The sequence below is a fragment of the Myotis yumanensis genome, unplaced genomic scaffold (genome assembly GCF_028538775.1).
Source record: "Myotis yumanensis isolate MYYU_CA2020_CCGP unplaced genomic scaffold, mMyoYum1.0.hap1 SCAF_6, whole genome shotgun sequence".
NCBI classification, from domain to species: domain Eukaryota; kingdom Metazoa; phylum Chordata; class Mammalia; order Chiroptera; family Vespertilionidae; genus Myotis; species Myotis yumanensis.
In genome coordinates this window covers 77,330,360-77,358,078 of record NW_027223757.1, presented here as the reverse complement: position 1 = coordinate 77,358,078, position 27,719 = coordinate 77,330,360, and the positions used below count along the sequence as shown (strand labels likewise).

At 40.3% G+C, this 27,719-nt stretch overlaps 1 protein-coding gene across 1 annotated transcript in view; it reads right to left on the bottom strand.

The window, feature by feature from the left end:
- The window catches only part of PKHD1 (PKHD1 ciliary IPT domain containing fibrocystin/polyductin), a 414,612-nt gene that overhangs the window by 277,459 nt on the left and 109,434 nt on the right, over positions 1–27,719 (bottom strand). Inside the window, exon 36 of the mRNA XM_070418435.1 lies at positions 7,618–7,774. Coding sequence (XP_070274536.1) covers positions 7,618–7,774 — 157 coding nt within the window. The remainder of the gene's footprint in view (positions 1–7,617; positions 7,775–27,719) is intronic.

The window sequence follows — 27,719 nt, the reverse complement described above, 5'->3', positions numbered from 1 at the left end:
TCTGATCATAGAGAAATTTATAGCTAACATTTATCTGCCTCTTCAGGTCAGAAATTCATTCATTGGTTTATTCATTCAATAATTATTTAAATACTTGCCATGTGCCTAGAGATGTAATGGTCCTGGCAATGGAAAGGTAAGCAAAGGCAGACCTGGCTCCTGCTTTCTTAAGCTTGTAACCAAATTTGTACCTTGCCAAAAAAGATAGAGTGAAGAAAAAAAACACATACCCGAATATTAAATTTATAAATAATTGATATAAAAATTATTCAAGTTCTTAGCTGATTAAAAATTCTATCAATGATACACTTAGCTTTGGACATAGGCAAAAATCACCTCTCATAAAATAATTAACAGTAACTTGTCACCAAGAAAAGACTGACACATAGAGATACACAAGGTAAAAGGATTAAGGGTAGATTTCAAAAAACTCAGGTTAATCCTTACGGATGCTAACTTCTTGAGCAAGCTTCTCCTTAGATTACTGCCCAGCCCCTTCTGAAGCACCAGGCTTGGAAACATAAGAAAGTTTACTAACTCCTTTATTGTACTTCTTCCACAGGATTGCACAAACAAATACATTAACATCTGTAGAGTTTCAGACAAGCCACTCTCTTCCTATAGAGGGAAGAGAGTCAATATCATTTCCATTTTGTGCATTCATCTGAGGACCAGAGCCTTGCCCAAAGCCACAGGAGAGTCTGTAGCTGCCTCAAATATGAACTCAGGCCCCAAGTTCGCTGACCAAACTGCAGTGAGTCAACCTTGTTACACTGTCTGTACATAATCATCCCATCCCCTGCCTTGAAGGGTAGCTGTGGTTCAGCTGAGAGAGGAAGCCACTCAGGCAATCTCCTTTCACAGCCCACTTGCAGATAAATTATTTTAACTTGCCTATTTGTGACAAATTTGACCAGCCCACAAGACATGCTGAGTATGACATTATATAGTTAGGAGAGAAATATTAATGTAGAATATTTTATTTTTTATCAAAACTCCAGCCTGACTTTAGATGGGTTTTAAAATCCACACACTGGTAGCTGTTAGTCTTATACCTATAGGTATAAGGTAATCTGCCCAGAGACTCACACAGACCTGATGCACAGAGCACCCCTATATAATATTCTAGGGAAGTCCTATCTCATAGCACACCAGCTCATTGCAAGCATGCACCTACTGAAACTGGGGCTGAATGAGTGCTGACTGGAAGGGACCATGTGTATAACCTACTGGATCAAAACGGCTATGCTGGGCACAGCACTTAATACCTCACTCTGGCCCTGGCCGGTGTGGCTCAGTTGTTGAGTGTCATCCCATGTACTGAGAGGATGCTGGTTCAGTTAGATTCCCAATCAGGGCACATGCTCCAGTTTCTGGTTCGACCGGAGGCAGCCAATCAATGTTCCTCTCTCATCAATGTTTCTATTTCTCTCTCCCCCTTCTTCTCCCTCTAAAATCAATAAAAACATATTTTTAAAAATACCTCACTCTGAAATCCTCAAGCCCTTTCCAAGAATGAAGAAATTCTACATGGAACTTGGGAGTGGGTCAAAGAGAAGATACCTCATCTCAACAAGCCAAGAATACGCATTTGTACGCCACTGAAATCCTAAAAATAACAGACTAACAAGATTTGAGTGTCCTCAAAATAAAAATTAGAGAAAATGAGACCATATTCCAAACAGCACCAGAGAAACACATTTCCAAGGAGTCAAAATATCAAGGAGAATGGAGGCAAGCCAATGGATAGACTCAGCTACTTCCTCCTCTGTGTCCTTCCTTCTCTTGCCCAAAAGAAAAATACTTCAATATGCATTTTGAAGATAACAGAGGCAAAAGCAATCCAAGGACTTCATTACCCAGCTAATTCTTTCAATAACCCAGTTAGCTTTGTATACAGAAGCAGCCACTATCTGTAAATAAAATTGCAACTTAGGCCTGATAGCCAGCCATCTCTTCTGTTATCCCCATCAGTCAGAAAATAAAAATAAAAAACTAACATAAATTGAGTACTTACTCTGGACTAGGTCCTATGCTAAGAGCTTTACAAATATTGCCTCATTTAATACTCAAAACATCCATATGAGTTGGACAATACATTGTAGTCCTGTCACGCAATAGCAAACAATAAATGTTAGCCATCTTGGTCACTATTGCTGTCATTATATGAGGCATGACCCTAATGGGGCGAAATCCGAGGTTTATGCAGGCTATGCAACTTGCCCAAGGTCACAGGCAGGTAAGGGACAGAGCCATTTTCAGACTCAGTTCTTTCTGACACAAAAGCCTGCCAAGCATTTAAGTGCTTTGGTGTACACCAGTAGACCAAGAAATAGAAAAATCACATTAAAGGAAACCAGTACACCATTAAGCATCAATAGAGACTGGGAACAAGTTTCTGTGAAGTATTTTAAAGTGATGGCATTGTAATTAATAAGAAACTACAAAACGCCTTCCTTTTGAAAGCCCAGCACCAGGGGAAGAGGCGTTTCTAGGGTTTATGCTCCCCTAATTGGCCCTTTCTTAATCATTATCTCTAGACCACGTCATGTCAAGTTGCTTGACCACCAGAATAGAGATTCATTGCTTCATTATGAAAATATGAATGCTTCCCCAACTGTAGCCACAAGCCTAGGATGCATAATGTCTCTGACATGAGGGCAACATGCCTTCCTTGTTATTATGGTTCATCATAATTACTTGGAATAAAATAATAAATTTTAATTCAGCGATGCCTCTGGCCGTTGGGCATCTTAACATAAAAGAACGAAAAATATAATTAACTAAATCAAGGCAATATGCCTATTTCCAACCCAGCTCATTAGTATTAATTGATTGGGTTAATTCTCTTTTGTGTTTAACAGTACCCCCTAAAAAACAACTTAAAAAAAAGGAGCAAGGACAAATGGAGGGAAGAAGTAGAAATGGTAAGTAAATAAAAGTTCTTCGTATTTTGCTAATTAGGACAAAATAATATTACAGTCAAAGCTTTTATTATGGTCACAAAATAATCTGCCATTTTTTCAATAAAGTTCAAAAATCAGTGTATGTAGCATCATAAATAATGGAGAAAACCTTGTCTCTGGTACCATTCCCAATTGCCTCAAAGAAATTTATAATCCTCCTTTCTACTATATAAGTTGTCCTTGTAAGAAAAAGTGCCAATTTTATTTTACAGATGAAAATATAAGTATAGCCCAGAGAGTCCAAGACTCTTGAGGGCCACATGCACAAGTGCTGGTTTTCCTGGTATAGGAGCCTGGTCCTCTAGACACCAGGATGCTGGCTTCCATGAATGGCAAAATAATACAGAGAATGCAATATTTTCATGAAGTAGTCCAAAATGTCATTCTTAGGTGATCTATTTTCACTTTTATTTCATACTAATCTTTCCCAACGGTGTACACTATTCATTTAGAAAGCCTTCTGTGTAATATTGTGAAAATGACTGAAAGTACTTCCACTATAACACTTTATATTTTGTTTGGTAAAAATTTTTTAAGTAAGTGGGGGGGGGGGGGGGGGAGGGTTTGGCTTGAAATTTTCCATGCTTTATCTCAGCCTATGTAGGGTATCAGAAAAATAAAGAAATCCTACTCAGCTATTTTTCTGATACTATGAATGGGTATGAAAAGGATAGACAGTGACAGACATTGAGAGAGTGACTTGCTGTTGATGAGGAGGAGAATAATGATTTAGTGCTATACTTGGATAGCTTTTTATTATCCTTCACATACTCTCACACATATTATAGACCAAGAGAAGACATTAGAGGTTTAAGGCTGTGCTATATCAACGAGACACTTGAAAGTTGGTTTCTAATTCCTTTTAGAAACAGGAAAATAACTTGGTGCAGTCTTTTGCCTTTCCAAGCTTGTTCTAGCAGAGGAAACGAATTTTAAACAACCAAATTTATACTATGTCATGTAGCGATAGGTACTGTTAAGTAAAGCAAAATAAAAGAATAGAGAATAATAGGAAGGCATTTTAATTTTAGAAAAGGTGGCCAAACAAGGCCTCTCTGGTAAACTGACATTTTCTCATGAATTAAATGGGTGAGCCAGCCACATGAATATTTGTAGGAAAGATTTTCCAGGCATAGGCCAATATGTGCAAAAGCCCTGAGGCAAGTGTGTTCTTGGTATATTCACAGAAAAGCTGGAACAGAGTAAATGAGGAAGATAAGGTCAATGAAAGGATCAGAGTTTGATAATGATGAGGACTTTAGACTTTATTTCTAGTGAGATGAGAAGCCATGGGGTGGGGTTGAGGAAAGAAGTAACAAGCTATGACATATTTTTAAAGGATATGGAAAATAAACTACTGGGGGATATTTTAGCATACAGCATAAAAGTCAAATACCAATGACTTAAACACATGAAGGCTTGTTTTTCTATCACAAAAAGTAACTTCAAAGGCGAGCAGTCCCAGTTGCCATGACACTATGGAACTCCAAAGTCATCAGGACCTGGGTTTTTTCATTCTTCTACTTCCCCCACTCTTGTTTGTTTGTTTGTTTGTTTGTTTGTGGGGTTTTTTTTGTTAATCCTCACCCAAGGATATTTTTTCCATTGATTTTTTTAGACAGAGTGGAAGAGAGGGGCAGAATCGGAAAGAGAGTAACATCAATGTGAGACCACATGAGGAATCAAGCCTGCAACTGAGATATGTACCGTTGACCTGAACCTGGGACACTTCAGTCTGCAGGCCAATGCTCTATCCACTGAGAAAAACTGGGTAGGACTACTTCCCCATTCTTAACAAGTCACCTCATAGTCAGAGATGACAGCTGAAAATGGAGCCATGACAATAACATTCCAGGAAGCATGGAAGAGGAAGAAGGACAAATAGAACATGCCTCCTATTGTGTCAGTTCTATTCTAGGAAACTTCCCAGATGTCCTGTACCACACTTCCCTTGCATCTCATTGGCCTACTCTCAACCACAAAGGAGGCCAGGAATAGATAGCATTTGAGCAAGTTCATTGCTTTCCCAAATAAAAACTGGGGCTCTGCTTTCAAGGAAGACAAAGAATTAGAAATATGGGAATCAATTAAGAGGTCATTTGAAATGATCCTGGCTCAAAATTATGTTGATTAAGACTAAGTTCGTACCAACTGAAGTACTGATGTATGCAACACATATTAAAGATTCAGGGATATGAGAAGAAGTAAGTCTAGGACACCTCCAAGGGTTCTGGCCTGAATCATTAGACAAGTACAATTCCAATAGGTGAGATGGGAAAGTGTATGTTGATATTTACATGATCAAAACTGGTCTCAGACACAAATAATATGCTCTTCACCATCTCTCCACCATCCAACTCTAATCTTACATCCCTGACGCTCTCATTACTCTGGAATATATTCTGTGTTACTGCCTGCATCACATATTTTACAACTAGAAATTTTACCCTTTTCTATTTTCTCCTTAATTAGTTTTTCTTTAGTGATAATACACACTCCTAATATTAACTATTATTCTTCATTGTTTTCTGTATCTCATACAGATGTCATAGGCCACTTAACAACATTCACAAGTCATCTGTTGAATTGAATTTGATCTGTGTCCTTTCTCTGTTCTCATTCTTTCTAGAAGTTATGACCCATATCTCTATAATAAAAAACCCAGAGTTTCATTCTAGGCAACCCTGCTCCCTGCCAACAATTCTTGTATCCTATCTGTACAGAAATAGGTGTCTACTACTTACCCTCACACTCCTATCAATGGTCCCACTTCCTAAAAGAAAGAGGACACTTCAGATAACAGACCTTCCCTCTGCATAGGATAAGGTTCTGCCCTCCCAAACTGGACTCATTTATTCTAAATAATATGGGAGTGAAATATGGCTGGAACCAGGAATATTAAGGAAAATCATTCTTGGAAGGTGAGAGGTTGGGGCAAGTATTTGGGTTGCTCAGATCTTGAAACTCTGAGAGTGAGAAGCCAATTGGATATTCTGCACGTCCCTGTGTTTCTTTTGCCCTCTATTCTCCCTCTGGAGCTTCTCCACCTTCAGTTCTTGGCCCTATCAACACCATTCCTGGATTGAACATTTACCTGGAACTAATGGGACATCCAGAGACTCAGGCTAAATCTGAGGACTTTTAGTGGGAAAACTTCTTCCAAATGGTATAAAGCAAGAACACTTAAGTGCCTGAAGGGCATCTCATTCTCCAGCAGATTTGACTCCTTTGAAGAGAGTCCTGGTTAAAGGTCTCCAACCAGTATCTTCTCTCTGAGTTGAAGCTTTAGGTCTGTAATTTTCCTTCATCATTGCTAGTCTGCAGACCATAGATGGCTGTCAATAAGTCAACATTCCCCATGGCCACTGGTTATACACACACACCACAAAGGCAAGAGTCTAAATTGACATACCACTTTTCCTAAAGGGTACTAATTAAGTGATTTGCCTGCAAACTTCTCTTTGCTAATACAGAAAAGTAAAACAGCTTCCAGAGTATCTATATATATAAAAGGCTAAGCGACCAGTCGACTGGTCACTATGACATGCACTGACCACCAGGGGGCAGACGCTCAATGCAGGAGCTGCCCCCTAGTGTTCAGTGCGCTCCCACAGCCAACCTCCCATGGCCGGCCAACCTCCCATGGTCCCTCCCCCACACTGGCTGTGGTTCCTCCTTCAGTTCCTCCCCCTCAGCCAGCAGGCCCCGATAGGCCGATTTCCGGCCAGGCCGAGGGACCCCACCCGTGCACAAATTCATGCACCGGACCTCTAGTAGAATGATAAAATGCCATCTGTAAGAGACAAGTATCAAAATGGTATCAGTTAATCTCTTCAAAATATTATATTTTTTCTCATGTAGCCTTGCTCTTACTTTAACAAGAAGAAATCCTTCTGGAACTGTTAAATATATTTCTAGTGAAAAATAGTGTTTCAGTGAAGAGTTTTATAGGTATCTGTTACTAATCACATTTCCCAAGCAATTTTTATTCACCAATGAACAAAGTCACTTTGATAACCATTTGTTATTATCAGCCATTGAAATGGGCAATACTTTTTATTCTCATTTAACATAAGTAAACAAAGAGGCGAAATGACTGAATTAGTCACTTGGTGATGTGGTGAAGGAATTGAAATTTGAATTCTTAGTCTCTTCCAGCTTCCCAGACCCTAGAGCTAAGTGGCTGGTTTTGCAATAAGGAAGCCTATTTATATGACTTTCCATGGGACCAGGAAGTCAAAACCACAACAGGGTAAAAGCAGGAAAACGTCGCCTTTTTGGCAGGGAATTTCAAAGGCAGCAGCGTTAACCGATGTCAGAGCATTTTGCTACATTGTGGGGGCTGCCCTGGACAAGCATGACTACAAAGTGCTTGAGTAAGAAGCATATTCTTTCAGAAAACTGGTAACTTCCTTGTATTTCAAAAATTAAAATAATCAAGCTCTGTGCTTACAAGAATCCAAAGAAAGAGCTTTCATTTTGAACCTTATGACCACTTCTTCCTTCCATAGCAAAATCTCAATTTGGTCCGAGTATAAATTGTCAACAAGTACTAGAACTTATCCAAAAAAACCACCCTCCCTCCTTTCCCATAAAAGTGATAGAAATATATATATACTGATGTCATCACCGATCTCCAAATTCTACAGACCTTTAACGTGCAGGAAGTTGAGAATGCTTGTGTTGGTGTCTAGCAGGAGCAGTTGGCCATTCTCCACCGTGACGTTATCGCCATCTTGTGGCGCCCGTTCAGGAAACCAGCTGTAAGCCCTTGACCACCTCCGGCAGAAATGAAAGGAAACATTGGCCTGGAAAACAGAGTTTTGTCATTCTGTTTTGTTTTAAAGCTGGATAGAATGAGTGAGCAATCAAAATATAAACTCCTTACACTAAACTTAATTTAAATATAATTTTGAAAGTCTCCATAAACTTAGCCACCCTCTCTTCTGCATACAACTAAATCAAAAAGGGGCAAAGTTATCCTTAAAGCCCCTTTGTGCCGGTCGCTGGAATTCTCCAATGACAGGCTTGTAATGTTTTCCTCACCTTTTTTTTGCTAGCATAAGCCCCCTTCTACCTAACAGATGGGGTAGATTCTATTTTTTATTTTTACAGACAACATATTGAGTCTTGGACAAAAAAGTCGCAAATAGCCTGAAATACAGAGAATTAAAATGTTCTGCATGATGGGTGGCATTTTGCTTTATGTAATTGGTATCATTTTTCACTGGCTGTACTGCAAGTGCCTTTTTTATAGGAACATTCTTCTTTCTAAATGCTCAGATCCATCCTCCCACACTCTACCTGTTTTGGTATTACTGTGTTGTTGCCTTTCCCTCAGTGCTTGGTGCATCGGTGCTGAAAAAGCCCAGACACAGGTGAAATGCCAATCGACCTCAGATGGTAGCCCAGAACCTTTGAGTGAGGGGCAGGGAGCAAGACATGGAAGAGCCTAGAGGAGGAGGCACCCCCTCCCCATCCAGCCTTTCTTTAGGCTCCCTCTCAGAACTTTGGGCTTTCCTATTTATGGTCACACTGAAATCATATGTTTTTTTAAAAGAAGGGTGTTAAAATCACAGAAAGCAATATTTGGCTCATGCGAGAGGCCAAGAATATGTCTAAATGTCTTGTGCAGTTATGGAACCATAATGATGATAAATATAATGAAATCAGAATGGAGAAGGTGATCCCCTCAAGGTAATACACACAACATGTGTATGCCTCTCTCCACACAGTCCTTCTTCCCACACGGATTCCAACCAAATGTGAAGCCTGCGTTCCTATAAAATAACTGCCTAGAAGGTCCTCTCATGAGGTGTTAAAGGCAGATGGGAGAAGATCATTAAGAAGGGGAGGCATGTTTATAATACCAATAACTACACCTACACAGCAAATAGTGCCCTGGAGTGTTTCTGAGAGAGAAAAATAGAAAAATGTGTTGCCAGGAGAACCAGTAGATTTTCCAGGAGTGTGTACTAATACCCAGCTCAATAGTCACAAGTTGTATGCTCAACCCAATCCCCAGTAAGGCTTTGAAATAAGGAAAAGCAGGATCTTTTCATTTTCTATACCTGCAAAGGAGAAAACAAATCAGTGAGTCATCCCAATGTAAGAGAGAAAGTCTTAGGGGGTCAAAGGAAGACCATTCCTTTGGTATCTTCCATTCATTAGTTTGAGAACATTTTGTGACTTAGAATTAGCACTGATGCCTGTCACAGCTCTAAGTGAATTTTAAAGACTTTCTCTCTTACTCTGAAACATGTGTATGTATCATTTACTGCCTTCCTTGTGTTATACCATCTTGGCTTGTCCTGTCAACCTTTTTTTTAAAATATATTTTATTGATTTTTTACAGAGAGGAAGGGAGAGGGATAAAGAGTTAGAAACATAGATTAGATAGAAACATTGATCAGCTGCCTCTTGCACACCCCCTACTGGGGATGTGCCCGCAACCAAGGTACATGCCCTTGACCGGAATCGAACCTGGGACCCTTCAGTCTGCAGGCAGACGCTCTATCCACTGAGCCAAACCGGTTAGGGCTGCCCTGTCAACCTTCAAACATTGCTATACTCAGCCCCAACCCAGCAGAGAGAAAGGTCGAATATTGTTATGTCTTCTTTACAATTGAGAAAGCCAAGGATCAAAGAGCTTAATTTCTGTGTCAAGGGCCACTGGGGTAGAAACAGACTGGATCATGCAGAGCAAGCTTTTCACTCATGGTGGCCTCTCTGGAACACTCTTCCACAAAGTATCTACATGGCTCACTCTCTTACTTTACTCAGGTCTCTGCTCAAATAACACATCTTTCCCTGTCTCCTTATTAAAATAATACCTCTAATCACTCCTTCTCCCCTAATACTTTCATCCAGGTATTGTATCATAGAATTCCGTATGTATTATCACATATTGCGCTTCCTCAAATAAATAGCAGGTGCTTTGTTTGTTTTGGTCAATGTTATATTCCTAATCACCTAGAAAGTGTCAGGTGCACAATAAAAATCAATTATATAATTTCTTAAATGAATAATCTACCTGTTAACTCCATGTACACATTTATAGATATTACATACGACATATGCCTAAGCACTTTCCAGATACAATAAATAGACAAACAGGTGATAAGGCCTATAATATTTAAATGTGCCATATCTCCTAGATCTCCTGATTTGTTGGATTTAGCCCACATTCCTTTCTGTTTTCAAACTCTATTTAAATTTAAACCAAATGATGAATGTATCTAAATTAAGCCCAAGATTTAGATTCAGTTTCCCTATGAAATATTCTACCAATTTTTTTCACCTTAACTTTCTCTATTCAGTGTGGTAGATGCCAAAAGAATACAAATATCAAGCATTAAGTTTCAAAAGACCCAAGCTTTCCTGTGCCCAAACTTCTCCTTAGAATAATAAAGGTATCCTGAAATGTATACATTTTTATTGATGATTCATGCTTTAGTACATGATTGATTAAATATAAAAAGTCTTAGAAAATTCATGCAACTATCTAACAGCTACCTGGGGAAGTAGAAGAGCAATGTATCTCCATTACTGCAAGTTGTCAGTGAATCCATGAATGCAAGTATGTGCCATAAGAATTATTTTTAAATATATTTTTTATTGAGAGAGAGAAAAAAACATCGATGTGAAATAGAAACATGGATCAGCTGCCTCCTGCATGCCCCCTACTGGGGACTGAGCACACAACCTGGCCCTGTGCCCTGACCAAGAACCAAACGAGCAACATTCAACCAACTAAGCCACACCGGCTTGGGCTGTGCCATAAGAATTTTATCTCTGCTACATTTTCAGAGTTGACACACTGAGAGTATCATTGCTTACACAGGGCAATGCCCCATGAAAACAATGGAGATGGCTCACTTTCCAACATCTTTACCCTCCAATCACTATCACTTTGATCCAAGCAAAGAAGAGTGACAGTACTGATAAAAGATATCTTGTCAATATATTTAAAAGTCTCTGAGCAGATATCAATATGATGTGAAAGCCATGCTCTGTGTCATCAGCCCAGCTAATAGGTCAACGTAGGTTTCACTTTCGCCGAAAACGCTTTAAGCTCTTTCCATGCTAGCTCTCAAGGTGCTCAGCCTTTAGCTTTAGTTCCCTTCTTTGAGATAAATGAATCACTCACTACCATTCTGCAGGTGAAGAAAACCATTTCCCTATGGGCATAAGGAGGTGGGTGTGGAAATAGAGATTTAAGAATTATCCAGAACATGCCCTCACCTTTACCTCGGTATATGCAGCCCCAAATAAACCAGACAAGAAAACACAAGCAAACGCTTCCCTGCCTCGGCTAGGAAGCTTATGCAATTTGTTTTCTTCTTACAGCATGTCAGCACTTCTCTGAACTTTAGGGAATGTGCAGCGTCTGCAAATCTCACATGTCACCTTAAATGTATTAGCAACACCACCAGAGTTATCTTGAAAGAAGTCATTGATCAGCAAGTTGCAACAACCAGGCAAAGCAAAGACGGTTTTGTGAGCGCATGTGTTAAGCTGGGGTGGTGGAGGAGGGAGATGGCGGCAATCTCTCTAGTCACAGGGTCTCCCGGATGACAAAGACAAGGAAGAAGTGTTTGGCACCTCACCAGAATGTCTTCTTCAGCATGAAAGCCTTGGAAATAGGAAAAGACAGGTCCCTGTAACCAACGTTCTCTACACTCCTTACCCTACTCTGTTTCCTCCAAAGCACTTATCATCGCTGAAACATGGTATACAGTTATTTATTTATAGTTAGTCAACCCCCAGTAGAATGAGAGTTTCATGAGAGCTTCTTGGTTATCTCTGGTATCCACAGTACATACAACAATGCCTGGTGTACAACAGCTACCCCAAAAGCATGTTTGAGTGAATGAATAGTCAACTCTTACTTGGGCTCATAATTACTATGCCATAATTTAAAATATAATTTTAATAACTAAAATAACTTGATATGAAGCTGAAATTTCTTTTTTAACCTTTTCAGTGCTCTCTTACATAGAAATGTTTTAATTTTTATGAAAGCAAACATATTTATCTTTTCTTTTGTGGCATCCTCTATTATTTTATGCATATTATACCCTTTTTTTCATTCATATATAAACATCATTTCTTGATTTGTCGATTTTATGTTTGCATGTTAATCCTCAACTAATTAAGAATTTATGTTGGTGGGAAGTTTTCCATTTTTGTTTTTAGCTTTTGCTTTTTCCCCCCAAATAGTTAACTGTTGACTGTGGTCACACCATTTATTATTAAATAACATTTGCTCTCCCAACTAATACTCTTGGTTATTTAAATAATTGTATCATAATGTTGGGTGATGTTTAAATTGCCAATTAAAATCCCAAACCTGTTATATCTAAACTAATATAAAGACATCTCTCTCTCTCTCTCTCTCTCTCTCTCTCTCTCTCTTTCTCTCAGATACATGTGATTTCAGCTTTGTTCTTGAGGTGTTCGTATTATTGAGAAAAAGACAAATATCCAGATAATTAGTATAAAGTGTGATTAATTCAACAATTAAAGGCAAAACCAAGGTGCTATGGGAGTTCAGAAGTTTGGATGGCTGACCCTGGTAGAGACCGCCTTACAGGTGAAATCCAGTGTATTGATCACCTGGTCTTTTTTTAATCTGGACACTACAGATAAATTAGCACAGGCTGAGATTATTTCACTTGATTAAAAAACAAAACAAAAAAAAAATATGCTCATTGTAGAAAAGTCAAACATCTACAAATCCAAGATTACAAATAGAGCCCCTGACCTATAATCTAATAACTCCTTAGGGAACAAAAAGGAAATTCAATTACTTTGGCATAATTTGTTCCTACTGAGCTCATGCGGGCTCTAAGTGATCACTTTCTTTTTTCGGTGCTTATAAACCCTTCACGATTATGAGATAATATGAGAAAGTCCTTCCCTATTGCCCAGCAGTTTGACTACTCCAAGAAATGTCAACATTTGCAAGAGACTTGTGCCCAATTCAAATTTACTCTTTGTCCCCAATTCACTAGCTTAGCCGTCAATTCTATACATATCTTATGCTCTGTGGTTTCTCAAATAATACTGATATTAGTTCAGACTTTGGTACATGGAAGCTATTCTAGCGCTCCAGCTTCGTGAGACTATTAAAGTCTACAAACAGTACAAATTTACAGAGCCTTTCTTTATTTTCTCTATTTGGGTCTTTAAATCTCTTTAAACAATGTCTCTTCTGAATTATAAGCCTGAATATTATTTTACCTGTTGGAGACAATAATAATAATAATGGCAGCTAGAGATTTTACTTATAGCTCACTAGTACTCACAACTGAAAAACGTACATATTGCCTTCTCTACTTCCAATTTTAAATGCTTTTAATTTTTAAAATTAATAATAATGGCTAACAATTTTTTATTGCACCAAGCAGGTATTATCTCACTTAATAATCACAAACTCTTCTCTTGCCTAGAACTAAGGAAGAAATGGGTCTCTGAATTCAAGAAATGGGTCTCTGAATATTTATTGAGGAACTACTAGCTACTAGGCATTGGTCTAGGCACAAAACAAAACAAATCCCTGACTGCATGGAGCTTATATTTTAGAGAGGTAACAGTTCAATACCTAAAACAAACAATGTGCTCTGGGGGGGAAACAGAGTGAAGTGGATGACAAGTGCAAGGTTGAAAGGAGCTATTCATATTGAATGATCAGTGACTACACCTCTGGCAAAGGTTTGGAGCTGGGACTGGGATATGAGCCAAAGGTTGTCTGGGGAAGAAGCCCACTTGCTGTGCTGCAGGGTCAGCAAGGAGACAGACAGGGCGTCCAGCATGAAGGGAAATAATACTGCACAGCGCTATCGTCTTCCTGCTGATGCAATGGGACATTCACTTTATTCTACTACATAAAGGCCTTTTGTTCTGCACGGGTCATGGAGAAAAGAATCATGTACAATGTTCAGTAGTATATATCAGGGTCAGCAAACTTCAGCCTAAACCTGACCAACCCAATGTTTTGATTAAAGTTTTATTGGAATATGGCTTCAACCATTCATTTACTTATGGTTTATAACTGCTTTCAGTTTGTGACAGAGACTGTATTGCCTACAAAACCTAAAATATTTACTATCTGGATCTTTAGAGAAAAAGTCTGCTGGCTCCTGTTATGTGTCAATTCATACTATCAGTAAGAAATGATATTGTCTGATTATCTATAATTTGCTCAGCACGCTACATCTATACTCCATCAACACTAAAATATGTTCAAAATGAAACTTTCTATAAGGAAAAATTGATCATTATAATGCAGCTACCTAAGAGCTTGAGGACTGGCAAGCAAAAACAACTTAGGAAAGGATATACATTGAAATACTAGAAACTGGTTCAATTCTTCTCATTTTCCAGTAAGCAATAAAGCAGGTCTTCGAAGGCTACATAAAGATGATTGGAAATGTGTATGTGTGTGTGCATGCCACACACAGGTGCGCGCACACGTACGCACACAGAGCCAAATCAGGAGATTGACAGATACACGCTAGCCTTTTCCACAGAGCTGACATACTGCCATTTAACCAGCGAGCACAGAGCATGTGTTTCTGTTCCCAGTCACTAGTAAGAGACAAGGTTAACATTTTAAGTGATGGACTACAGCGTGTTATTTCCCCATGCAATGGACCCGTGACTGCACCGCCTTCGAAAACACTTAATTTTAGTGATTGAATACACGGGAGCGCACTCTCCCTGCTATGAACCTTTGACAGCTCCTCAGTTTCATACACCAGGGGAACCTTTTTTTCCCCTCCTTCTCTAATATGTGGTGGCACAGAGAAAAGGAGGGAGTCCAGAGAATGAAAACCAGTTTATAAGCATCCGTGTATTTTACAGTAGAAGTATGCACTGCCATCTGCTCTAATTACTTTTAATGTTGGGGCCACCATCTTCATACAATAGCAATAATGATCTCCTCAAGGGCAAAAAAAAAAATTATTTTACAAAAGCAAACAAAACTCAATTACATTTAGCTCCCAGGCTAAAGAAGCACCAAGGTACTTTGTAGTGAACAATCAATTAGAAAAGTGGGCCGGTTTCTGATGAACACAAACAAACTGGGTTCCCCTCAGTGGTTCCCTTACTCCTTTCCTGCCTCTTTGGAGGAATCATGCCCACAGCTCACACAGGCAAGGAGCTGCCTAGACACTTTACTGAGTCTGAAGTGACTCCACACCAATTTCTTACATTTGGATCCAAACCAGACAAAGCCAACTTTTCTCCCAGTCTTTGTATTGGCAGCAGACATGTTCCAGCTTTGAGAAATACTAAATATAGAGATGGATATTCTACCAAGAGTTTAGATCCCCTCATTTGTGACCTCCCCAGAGGCTACCACAAACCTGAACCTCTAAAACAAAAGCCTAATTAAAGCCTCTAGGAACAGAAGTGATTCAGAGTGTGTCCATTCCTTGGTTCTCCAGGAAAACCCAGGAATAAGGGAAATATGTAGACTCTGGGAAGACATGGACAGATCATGGCAAGGCCAGCAGAACCTGACCTTTACAAAGCCTGTGTCTAGAGACCTTCTCAAATCCCCAAATGTAAGCATAATTCTGATATACTCCCCAGGATTCCTGGCCTCGGAGTACCTGCCATACACAACCCCCTTCCCTTAATTAGGAGCAGAGCCAGGGAACACCATGGGGAATCACTCCCATGATTCGGTTACATTACAGTGCAGCAATGGTGAAGGAATTTCGCAGGTGTAATTAAGTTCAGAAATCAAATGACTTTGGGTTAACCAAAAGGAAGATGGACTTCACCTATTCAGATGAGCCCTTTAAAGAAGAGATACTCCACTGGCCTTCAAAGGAGCCAACTGCCAGATTAAGTGAACCACCATAAGGCTAGGATCCAAGAGCAGCCTCTAAGAGCTGAAAATGGTCCCAGCCAACGAGAAAATGAGGATCTCAGTTCTAGAGCTGAAAGGAACTGACGTCTGCCAACAACCTAAGTGAGCTTTAAGGAAGACCTTGAACTCCAGGTGAAAATGTATCTATCAAGGTGTCAGTCATATGAGACCCTGACCAAAGAACCCAGCTACTTGATGCCCTGACACTTGATCTACAGAAACTGTGAGCTAATGAACAGGAGTTGTTTTAAGTCACTAAGATTGTGGTTACTTGTTATGCAGCAATAGAAAATAAAGATGACACCATAATGGCCTTCTTTGGGAAGTAATTTTCATAGCGAACATGTTTGTTTTTTCTTCCTTCATTGAAGTTACTGCTGAAAAGGGGAGTTACTGCTGGGCAGAAGGCCCCGGGGGCTTCTCTCACTACATAAGTGAATCTCCACCCACAGGACATGCAACATAGAATTTTTAAATTTATGATGCCAAGAAGGGTAAAGACCTGTTACAGACCTTTAATTTGCACAGGAAGTGCTAAGACTTTAAAGATAAACAGCAAATGCGACAGGACTGCCATGGCTTCACAACCTCTCTCTATTTAGGCTGAAGACATACACAGCCTTCCTGATCCTGAGCACAGCCACCACGTGTGTCCTCTGGGAGACAGAAACTTTTAAAGCCCAGATTCTGACTCCACTTCTGAGAATGGTTATTTAAATATAATTGGTTTTGTTTGCATTGCTTCCGGAGGAGAAAAAGAAGAGCTAACTTTTTTATTCCCTCACGCAACAAAAGGGCAAAGCTTCAATGCTCTGCAAAGGAAAACCAAGCTCAGAAACCAGAGAAACCCATCCTGTACCAGGTACCTTCACTGGCCTTGACTAAATAACCCTTCCCTCACGTTTTAAGCTTCAGAGTAAAGATTGATGTTCTTTTTAGGAAGACAAAGGAAATGTTAATTTATATTTTTAGAACTCCCAATATCTAAGTAGCATCATGTCTTACCAGGAAGCATTCATACGTGTATTGTCTGGTATTTGATGATACAAAATGTTATTTGTTGTAAGGCTAACATCACAAATCGTCAGTCCTACATGAGGAATGAGGAAACCCAGAAAGATTAAATGATGTGTTTCAGAACTGAGAGGAAATCTCAAAAATCTATAATTTGGGGAACTTGCCTGTCCACTGCAGTGCAGATGCCTTTCTTGTAAATACAGGCTATGTTGATTAAAATCGTCACCATCATCTTTGTGAACACTCACTGGGTGCTCACCAGGGGCCAGGCATTGTGGTACCTAGCCCTGGACCATGAATGTGTAATTGAATTTCTAAGCTCTTAGAGGCCCAGTTTCAAATGCATTGTCCCCTTTACTCCAAAAGCAGCTGCCACACATTGTCCTTTTTCTGCCAAAACCTGTTTATAGGTTCCAGATGCAATGAATCATCTACTGACTTGAGTGACATTAGAGGTAAACACCAAGGTTAAAATGTAGAGATAATTGAATAACACCAACTACCAGTAACAGCAGTCCAGGCAAGGGAGGAAATAGACCCAGAGATTTCAGATAGGGCAGTCTGATGGAAACCCTCCATTCTCAGGATCAAAACCACATGCCATTTTGACATGATGGAAAATATGTGTTTTATTTTTCCAAATTTTCATATGCCAGTTATTAGTATGGGTAGGAGTGACAAGCAGGTGGTTATGTAATTTAAATATCCCCATGATTTTTTTAAAATCCAAAAATAAACTGCCATTAATTTAGTATATCAAAGCAGTATGCTTTAAGCTGTTTTAAAAAAATGTGTATATCTAATTTATTGCTTGTGATAAATAAGAATTATGGAAAATATACATTTTCCTTCCTAGTAAACTCTTCTTCACAGAAAACCCCATAAAGCAAAAATTTTCCAAAGCCCTTCCAAAAATTCATAAAGCTCAATATAATTTCCAGATATCAAAACATACTTTAATCATCTACTTTGCCGTCACCTGGAATTCATTGTATAAAATGCATATAATGTATAAACACATGTATATAACATATACACTTAGTTTATACAAACACTTGAAAAACTGTCCTTATTATATGTCTTTAAAGACAGAAAACTCAGAACCCATGGTAAATACTAAACAATCCAAAGACACGGTTATCACCCAAGTTTAGAAATTTAAAAGCCAGAAAGACTTCTATGTAACAAGCCTTAAAGCAGCAATAGTCAACTATGGAGGGACACAAGGATGGATTAATTCAATGATCAATATTGGAGATTTATCAGAGGACAAAACACCTCACAGAACACAAGCAAAATGCCTTTTTACAGAATTCTCCAAATGTTAGGGGATTATTCCTTTTCTAGAAATCAGTTTCTCAACTTGCTGAAAATTAATTATTCATGTAGCTCTGTTTTGCCTTAAAAAAAAAAAAGAAACTTTCCCATTTTTCCCAATGGGAAGAAGTATAATTCCCAACAAGGCCCTCTATTAATTAGGGGTTAATGAAACTTAGATATCTATTCCAATATCTCATTTCAAAAGTGTGAATTTAAGTCACTGCTACAAGATTATTCTAGTAGGTATGAACCACATCAATAGATCCCATGAAAAAGCTTCCAAGCTTATGGCACAGCTTTCTATCATCCCCATTTCTTATTACTTGGCATCTTTCTGACATCCCCTTCTCCAGATGAAGTGTCCCTTGCCTCAGAAATTTTCGGTTTTGTTTTTAGAAAATTGAGAGAGATTGTCTATCAATCACATGAAGCAGACACATTTTTTTTTTTTGCTCCCTCCTCTTTCCCACTATACTCAACTAATTGGGAAGTGTAAAAAGGTATACAAATGGCTAACGGGAGTATGAAAAGATATTCAACATCATTAATTATTAGGAAACTCAAAATCAAAATCACACTGAGAGAGTACTTCACATGTATTAAGATGACTATTATTTAAACAAACAAATAAACAAACAAAAAAAAAATACAAGTGTTGGTGAGAATGTGGAGAAATTGGATTGGAACCCTTTGTGCATTTCTGGTAGTAATGTGAAATGGTGCAACTGCTTTGGAAATGGTACAGCAGCTCCTCACAAAATTAAATACAATTACCATCTGATCCAACTATTCCACTTCTGTGTATATATCCAAAAAATTTGAAAGCAAGGACTTGAACAGATATTTGTAAACCCATATTCATAGCAGCATTAGCAGATCAAGCATACATCACAAATGAATGGACAAAGTGTGGTACATGCAATGAAATATTGTTCAGCCTTAAAAGGGAAGGAAATTCTGATATCTGCTACAACATGGATGAACCCCAAAGACATTGTGCTAAGAGATATTAAGTCAGTAACAAAAAGACAAATATCGTATGATTCCACTTAGATGAGGTACTTATGTAGTCAAATTCATAGAAACAGAAAGTAGAATGGTGGTTGCCAGGGGCTGGGGGCAGGAGAACGGAGAGTTATTACTTAACTCGAGGTCCAGTGCATGAATTCGTGCACAGGTGAGATCCCACGGCCTCGCCTGTAATTGGGGCTGAGCAGGGCCAGCCGGCCAGGTGGAGGGACTGCGGGAGGTTGGCTGGCGTGGGAGGTTGGCTGTGGGAGTGCACTGAACACCAGGGGGCAGCTCCTGCATTGACCGTCTGCCCCCTCGTGGTCAGTGGACATCATAGCTACCAGCCGGTTGTCTGGTCATCCGGTCCTAACAGTCACTTAGTCCAGGGGTCCTCAACCTTTTTAAACAGGGGGCCAGTTCACTGTCCCTCAGACCATTGGAGGGCCGGACTATAGTTTAAAAAAAAACTATGAACAAATTCCTATGCACACTGCACATACCTTATTTTGAAGTAAACAAACAAAACGTGAACAAATACAATATTTGTATTTGCATGTGGCCCACGGGCCATAGTTTGAGGACCCCTGGCTTAGTCTTTTATATATATAGATGGGTATAAAGTTTCAGTTTGAGAAGGTGAAAATGTTCTAAAGATTAGACACTGGCCATGGTTGCACAATGTGAATGTATTCAATGCCACTGAACTGTATAATTAAATATAGTTAAAATGGTAAATTTTATATTAGGCATATTTTACCACAATTAAAAAACTAGAAAACAAAAGATGTTTCTTTGTTTTCATTTAAATGATTAACCTTCTTGGGCTCCTAATTCTCTGGACTAAACCAGCAGATTAAAAATTAAATTTACCCAATTGGTTCAATACTTCTCTGGGGCCTCATTTGGAATTGAAGGATTTTAGAGCATCCAGTCTCCTCATTTCTCAGCTAAGAATACTGGAGCCCAAAGAGGTTAAATGGTTTTTTCAAGTTCCTACTACCAGATAAAGAAAGAAAAACCAACAATGAAGGCAACTCTCTGCATATACAGCTCTCTATTCTCAAGTTTCGATCCACCTCTCCACTCTACTCACCTCTTCCTCATGTGATACCAGACACAAATCATCCATCCTTCCCCACACATGCTCTGCTGTTTCACGTCTCCATGCTTTCATTCATGGAAGTTATCAAGTACCCTCGTCTATTCTAGAAGATCTTTCAAACCCATTCTACCAGACAAAAACATGCTCAGTCTTCAAAAGCCATGTCATCTCTCTTTCTCTGGAAGCTTTAACTAGTGTCCCCTCAACCTAAGGCAGAGCTAGCTGTCCCCTCTCCTTCCTTTTCTGCCTCCACTGGGGTTTGCATATATTGCTAAAATACTTAGCCCACACAACTTCGCAATGTTTGGTAACTTGTGATATTTTCAATCTCCATTCCCACCTCACCTAAGCCAAATGAGAGGAGATTAAAGAGAATGAATGGGAGAGCTTAATGGAAAAGGCACCAGCACTTGATTCACACCTTGGAGGTCTAAAGGCAAGAGACTGTGTCTGGAGCTATCCCTGCCCAGCACCAGAGGGAAAGAGGACACAGTTTGGAAGCAGGCTGGTGTCACTGCTGGAAACGCAAAGGTGACTGTGAGTCCCCTCAAAGGGAACAAACGTGGGGTGATATAAAGAAATGTTTCCCAAGAAGCAGACTGAGCTATCAGGGAGAGCAAAGCCCCCCCACACCAAATAAGCAATGAACCAGCCAGGTCAGAGAGAGCTGCAGGCCAAGGACCTCAGCCAGGGGGTTTCTGATGAACCCACAGACCAGCCCAGGAGGGCACTTGTTGCCTTGTTCCTTTACCTGCTACATATGATGTGTGCTTTTACCCTAACCCTCCCTCCCCCTGGGCCAACTCCTAGAGGAGGTGGGACAGGGGATGGAGAGAAGACAGAAATAACCATTCTCAAGACAGGTTTCTAAGCTATCTGGGGGTTAGAGGGTCTTTAAAAATTGAATAAAAGTTTGAGATTTTGAAACTGCATTGGACTGAAGTGGAGTTAAGTGATTGTTAGAGCCCAGCAAGAGGAACACATTCAAAAGCAGGCCATGAGGACTTAAAAGGGAGTTCTTCTTTAGTGGGAGGTTACAGGGATCTTGGCCAGGGGCATTTCAGTACTGAGGGGCTGTCAAAGCCAAGAAGCTGAGGGTAAGGATGGACCAGAGGTGAGGAACTGGAAACAGCCACTGGTGTTACTCTTTCAACAAGTGTAGCTATGAAGGGAAGGAGAAAACTCAAACCACTTTGTAAAAGGAGCCATAGAATCGAAGGAAGATTAGAAGTTTGGAGTGTTTTGTTTAAGATTAAACAGTTTATATCCTGAGGGAAATGAGCTAACTGAATAAGAGAGATAGAAAATAAAGAAAAGACAGATGGTCACTAGAGACATCAAGTGCTTCTGAGGTAGGAGGTGAGGGATCTAGAACATATATGAGCAGGGATCAGCATCCTCTTTCATCCCACGAACACTGGCAGTCCTCAAGCATACTTATCCTTTCTCATCTGCACATTCTCCCTGGGTAGTCACCACTTCCCTTGGTTTCTATCACCATCTACCATGTAACAACTCTTAAATACATATCTCAAACCCTGAACTTTCTCCTAAACTCTAAATAGCTGATATTTCCATTTATGTGTTACATGGAGCACTCTGCATATATATATGAAACTGCATTCATTATCTCCCTTCTCACAAACTTAGCTATACTAGTATACATGAAATATTGCTTAATGACACCACTAGCTACCAAGCTTACAGTTACCCAACTCCAAAAATATAATCACTTACATCACTCCTGTCCTTCACTCCTGACAGCCAATTTCCTCCTCCTCCTCCTCCTCCTCCTCCTCCTTCTCTCTCTCTCTCTCTCTCTCTCTCTCTCTCTCTCTCTCTCTCATACACACACAGACACTCACACACACTCACCTGGCCTGCCCGCCCCCCCCCCCACACACACACACATACACCAGTTTAGGACTTAGAAGAGAGCTGATTCTCTATGCCTAGAGAGTAAAGTACAAATTTAAATGAGTATATCTAAATTTGGACTTTACTCCCCCCCCATAATCAGTCTCCCAAACCTCATCTCCCACTCCTCCCCATGCCTCCACTGGGGCAGGCACCATTCTCTAGCTATACCAAAAGCTATACCATGACTGTCTCCTACACATGTCATGACCATACTTACGCATATCCCCTTCTCTCCTGGGCAATGCAGTCTTCTTTCAAGGTCTAACTCCACTTTAAATCTCCCTGTGATGATTTTCTCAGGCCCTTGAGAAGTTATCCTTTCCTCAGTGCCTGCCCTGCACTCTGCTCTTACTGCTTTTGTGATCCATATTTATATTGATGTTTCCTTGACTAGGTTGTGAGTTCTACAAGGGCAGGGACTGCATGTCAATCATCTGTGCATTACTGGCCATCTGTGGTGGCCACTTACAAGTTAATTAGACCAAATTAATGAATTAAACCAACCATGTGCAACAGGCAGTCAACAAACAGTGGATTACAGTTGCATCATAAAGCTCTCTCTTGTCTGAAATTTTAAATTTCTTTATCAAAATTATTTAGTGTCTCTGAAAAAAATTGCAGAATATATTTATCAAGGCATAACTCAAATTGCTGTCACTGTCTGCCAGCAGAGTGACTCCACACCTGCCTCAAGAAATGGATAGCAGGACACCCAAGATGGCGGCATAGGTAAACACCAGAGTTTGCTGCCTCGAACAACCACTTCAAAAATACAACTAAAAGACGGAACGGACATCACCCAGAACCACAGGAAGGCTGGCTGAGTGGAAATTCTACAACTAGAAGGAAAGAGGAAAGCACACTGAAACTCAGAGGAGGCACAGTGCGGAAGTAAAATACTAAGGTGCAGAGTGCATGCGGAGCGGGCTGGCGGCTGAGGGCGCGGTTGTTGTTTTCAATCGGGAAGGAGTCTCAGGCTCTGAGCTCCAGTTCCAGGCGAGTCTCTAGGGACCCAGACTCATGCGGGAGAAACAGGACTGTCTGGCATCGGTCAGAACCCTAGGGCAGCTTTCTCTCCGAGGGGCTTGCAGCGATTACCGGGACACTGAGAAGCAGAGCCTCTGAGGGCAAGACTGAGAGCAGCCATAACTGCTAGCCCCGCCCTGTTGATCCCATGGGACCCGCCCTGCCCAAGCCCTGCAGGGAGGCTTTTGCTGGATAGCCTCAGGCAAAGGCTAGATTAGCACCTCCCTAGAGATCCAGGAGCCAGGAAGCCCAGAGGTCAGAGTGGGACCATCCAGTTTGCAGCTCCGTGGAAACATAAAGGACACACTCAGGGGGCAGACTCAGTGAGCACCAAAGCCCCATTGAAGCAAGTCTTGCCCCAGAGGGGTGTCTCCAGCACAGAAGTTCTCCCACTGCAGGCAGACACAGCTGATTCTCACAGCCAATTGGCCTGGAGGTCAATTCCTCCCAGTGATAACTACAACAATCAAGGCTTAACTACAACAAGACTGTGCACAAAGCCCACAAGGGGGTGCACCAAGAGTGTCTACCTCAGGTAATTGGGACACTTAGCACAGAAAGGCACCCTATCGACACAGTGAAGCATAAAAAATGCCGAGACAAAGAAACAGGACACAAATCACAGAAATGGAGGAAAGCAAACTGCAGGATATAGAGTTCAAAACCACATTTTTAAGGTCTTTAAAGAACTGTCTAAAAGCTGCCGATAAATTTAGTAAGGCCCTCGAAAAGACTGGTGAGACCGCCGATAAATGTATTGAGATCTTCAAGAAATCTAGTGAGACCCTCGATGTTGTGATAAACAACCAACTAGAAATTAAGCATACACTGACTGAAATAAAGAATATTACACAGACTCCCAACAGCAGACCAGAGGATCACAAGAATCAAGTCAAAGATGTGAAATATGAAGAAGCAAAAAACACCCAACCGGAAAAGCAAAATGAAAAAAGAATCCAAAAATACGAAGATAGTGTAAGGAGCCTCTGGGACAGCTTCAAGCATACCAACATCCGAATTATAGGGGTGCCAGAAGAAGAGAGAGGGCAAGATATTGAAAACCTATTTGAAGAAATAATGACAGAAAACTTCCCCTACCTGGTGAAAGAAATAGACTTCCAAGTCCAGAAAGCACAGAGAACCCCAAACAAAAGGAATCCAAAGAGGACCACACCAAGATACATCATAATTAAAATGCCAAGAGCAAAAGACAAAGAGAGAATCCTAAAAGCAGCAAGAGAAAGAAAATCAGTTACCTACAAGGGAGTACCCATACGAATGTCAGCTGATTTCTCAACAGAAACTTTGCAGGCCAGAAGGGAGTGGCAAGAAATATTCAAAGTGATGAGTACCAAGAACCTACAACCAAGACTACTTTATCCAGCAAAGCTATCATTCAGAATTGAAGGTCAGATAAAGAGCTTCACAGATAAGGAAAAGCTAAAGGAGTTCATCACCACCAAACCAGTATCGTATGAAATGCTGAAAGGTATCCTTTAAGAAGAGGAAGAAGAAGAAAAAGGTAAAGATACAAATTATGAACAACAAATACACATCTATCAACAAGTGAATCTAAAAATCAAGTGAATAAATAATCTGATGAACAGTATGAACTGGTGATTGTAATAGAATCAGGAACATAGAAAGGGAATGGACTGACTATTCTTGTGGGGGGTGCGGGAGGAGATTGGACAATAATCGTGCACCTATGGATGAGGACAGTGGGTGGGGAGTGAGGGCAGAGGGTGGGGTGGGAACTGGGTGGAGGGGAGTTATGGTGGAAAAAAAGAGGAACCAATGTAATAATCTGAACAATAAAGATTTAATTTAAAAAAAAGAAATGGATAGCATTTATTTGTAATTCGCAGCTCCCATTTATTACAGATGATTAATGTGTTAGGATCCATAAAATTGATTTTCCTCCTAAGTTAAATATTCCACCTACAATCTTGTCAGTGTATCAATTAATGAAGTTTACTATATTCAACCAGTAAACATTCATTGAGTCAGGTACTGTGCTAGGCCCAGAAGATAAAATGATAAGTGACATAATTCCTTACTCTCAGGAAGGTCACTGGATAGAAGAGACCAGCATACAAGCCAATGCTTACAATGTCACACATGCTGGTTTCTTTTCTTAGAAGGGCAAAATCTGGTTGTTTGCAAGAGAGGGTTGAGAAGAAAAAGCTAATCCCAGATTATGTTTCCACCTGCAGAAACATATAATCACCTGGCTTTTAAAAAGGAATCATGCCAACTTTTAACACTCTGAACAATGCAGTCTACTCAACATAATCCCATGTCATAAAACCTTTATCTGTGACCCCAAACTGACTGTAATGAGGTTCCTTTTAATTTCAAGATTGTGGGCAGTTCACAATTAATGACCTTTGGTTAGCAGAGCAACACTGGCCTAAAGCAGTCAGCTTCTTTAAAAATTAAACAAACCATTGGGGCGGGGGCGGGGGGGCGTATAAAATTTCTTATTTCAATGAAAAGTGGAAGAAAGCCACAGGGCTCATAAACCTCTGCTTGGGACCTATGCTTGCCCCCATGAGGAATGACCATAAATCCTCAGAAGAAACCCCTGCTACAATGCCATCCCCTGACACCCACACACCCTAAACACTCTTACCACTACACTCCACCTCTACAATGACTGAAGTCACACAAAAATTTCCATGCAATCCAAGCTCAAATTCTCCAAGAAAACTGTGGCCACAGAACCCAGTATGAGAGACTCTGAGATATCCACAGCCGAACACCTAGAGGCATTTGCCCCTGGTTCTTTCAGCCTCTTGCACACATGCTGGAATTCTGGGCATTGATTACTTGGTTCCCAGCAAGCCTTTGCAAGATACAGGCGGGCAGAGCAGTAAAGTGTGCTGCTAGCAAAACCCCAAGTCAAAGGGGAGGCCAAGTTGATGTTGAATTTGCATTTGGTAGTTCAATTATTAGTTTATCATAGAATTTCACACAGAGGCCAACCCACAGTCACTACTGCACAAATAAATTCAGACCAGGTTAAAAAAAAATCTGTGTTTTCATTGCATTTTCCAGGTAACCACAATGGTGAGAACTGATCAGACTACGAATAATTGGAGTGATTGCTTGTATTAATATTTTAATGTGAAATATCCCTATTGTAGAAACAGAATTTCCTTTTACATTTGTATTCAGACAAGGCTGGGAACAGCATCTGAACCCATAATCATATCACAGTGTGTTTCTCTCGCTCAAAAGCTGAACCTTCTGCCTTCACACTTTCACAGGCTCCTCCAGGCCCGCTTCAAACAGACACAACGCTCCTCCTAAAACTCAAAGAAACATCGCAACACCTTTGTAATAGGCCTATTTCCCAAGGGGGGGATAAAAGGACCAGGCAAATTAAGGGAAATGCTGAGTATAAACTTGAAACCTACTGTCAATAAAACCGAAAACAAACTCGAAGCAGAGGTGAAGAAAGCAGGGGGAGGAAAAGCAATGTTAAATGGTCATCTTTCTTCTCATTTTATTTGAGGAAGTTAAGTTTGCACAGCTCCTTACAAGCTGTCTTTGGCTAAAATCACTATTAATGAGCTTTGACTTGAGAAGTTTAACTGAGCACGAGCTAACAGCTTCCAGCACTGCACCACCCAGGAAGGCAACTGGAAATATTTTGCTAGTGCCTTACAGTGTGTTTATTGAAAAGACACAGCTTTCAAGAGAAAGTGTTTATAGCAACCACTTTACCTGCTATCCCTGCCCTGTGATGTCTGTTTGGTTTCAAGATTTGGGGGGTCCTCTTTAACTCCTTCTCATCACTGCTCTAATTGTTTTCAAGTCTGGCAGGAAAGTATTCATAAAGTTCTTCGCTCTACAGCAAACTGAATTATGAGGACAGATTTGAAAACTCTGAGTTATGATAAAGGGGCAGGCCAGAAAGGAAAAGAAATAAGCCCATTCAGGTCATTAGAAAGGCAAGATAAAAATACCTTTTGGGACAGGGGGACAATGCCATTAAAATTGTCTTTTTCAAAATGAGAACACAATAGATCAATGAGGCTAGGAAGGGAAGATGGTATGGATTCTTCTTAGTTAAAATTCTGGTTCCTTGAATGGAAGTGAAGCCATCATTAACCAAGTAGGTTCTCCAAGAGAAAGGCCTAGAAGCAAGTTATTGACTTTACTTCCCACCAAAGAAGGCTTTAGGAACACTGACTTGTTTAAGAAAGGAATGCAGTGAAAGATAGGGAATGACTTTAAATGAAAGGATGCTCCCACACAACCTGTTCACGCACAGCTTGCATGCTGTCAGTTTCCACCTCCATAATTAGTAAACCAAATGGGAGCACCATTCTGAATCTCATGCCATAGTTCTATGAACAATGGTGCTCAGTGATGTTGTGCAGAATCTTGACCTTAAACATGCCTGGATGCCAACCTCCCGCAGCCCCCCCCCCCCATCGCCCCCCCCAATAGGGGGCTGGGC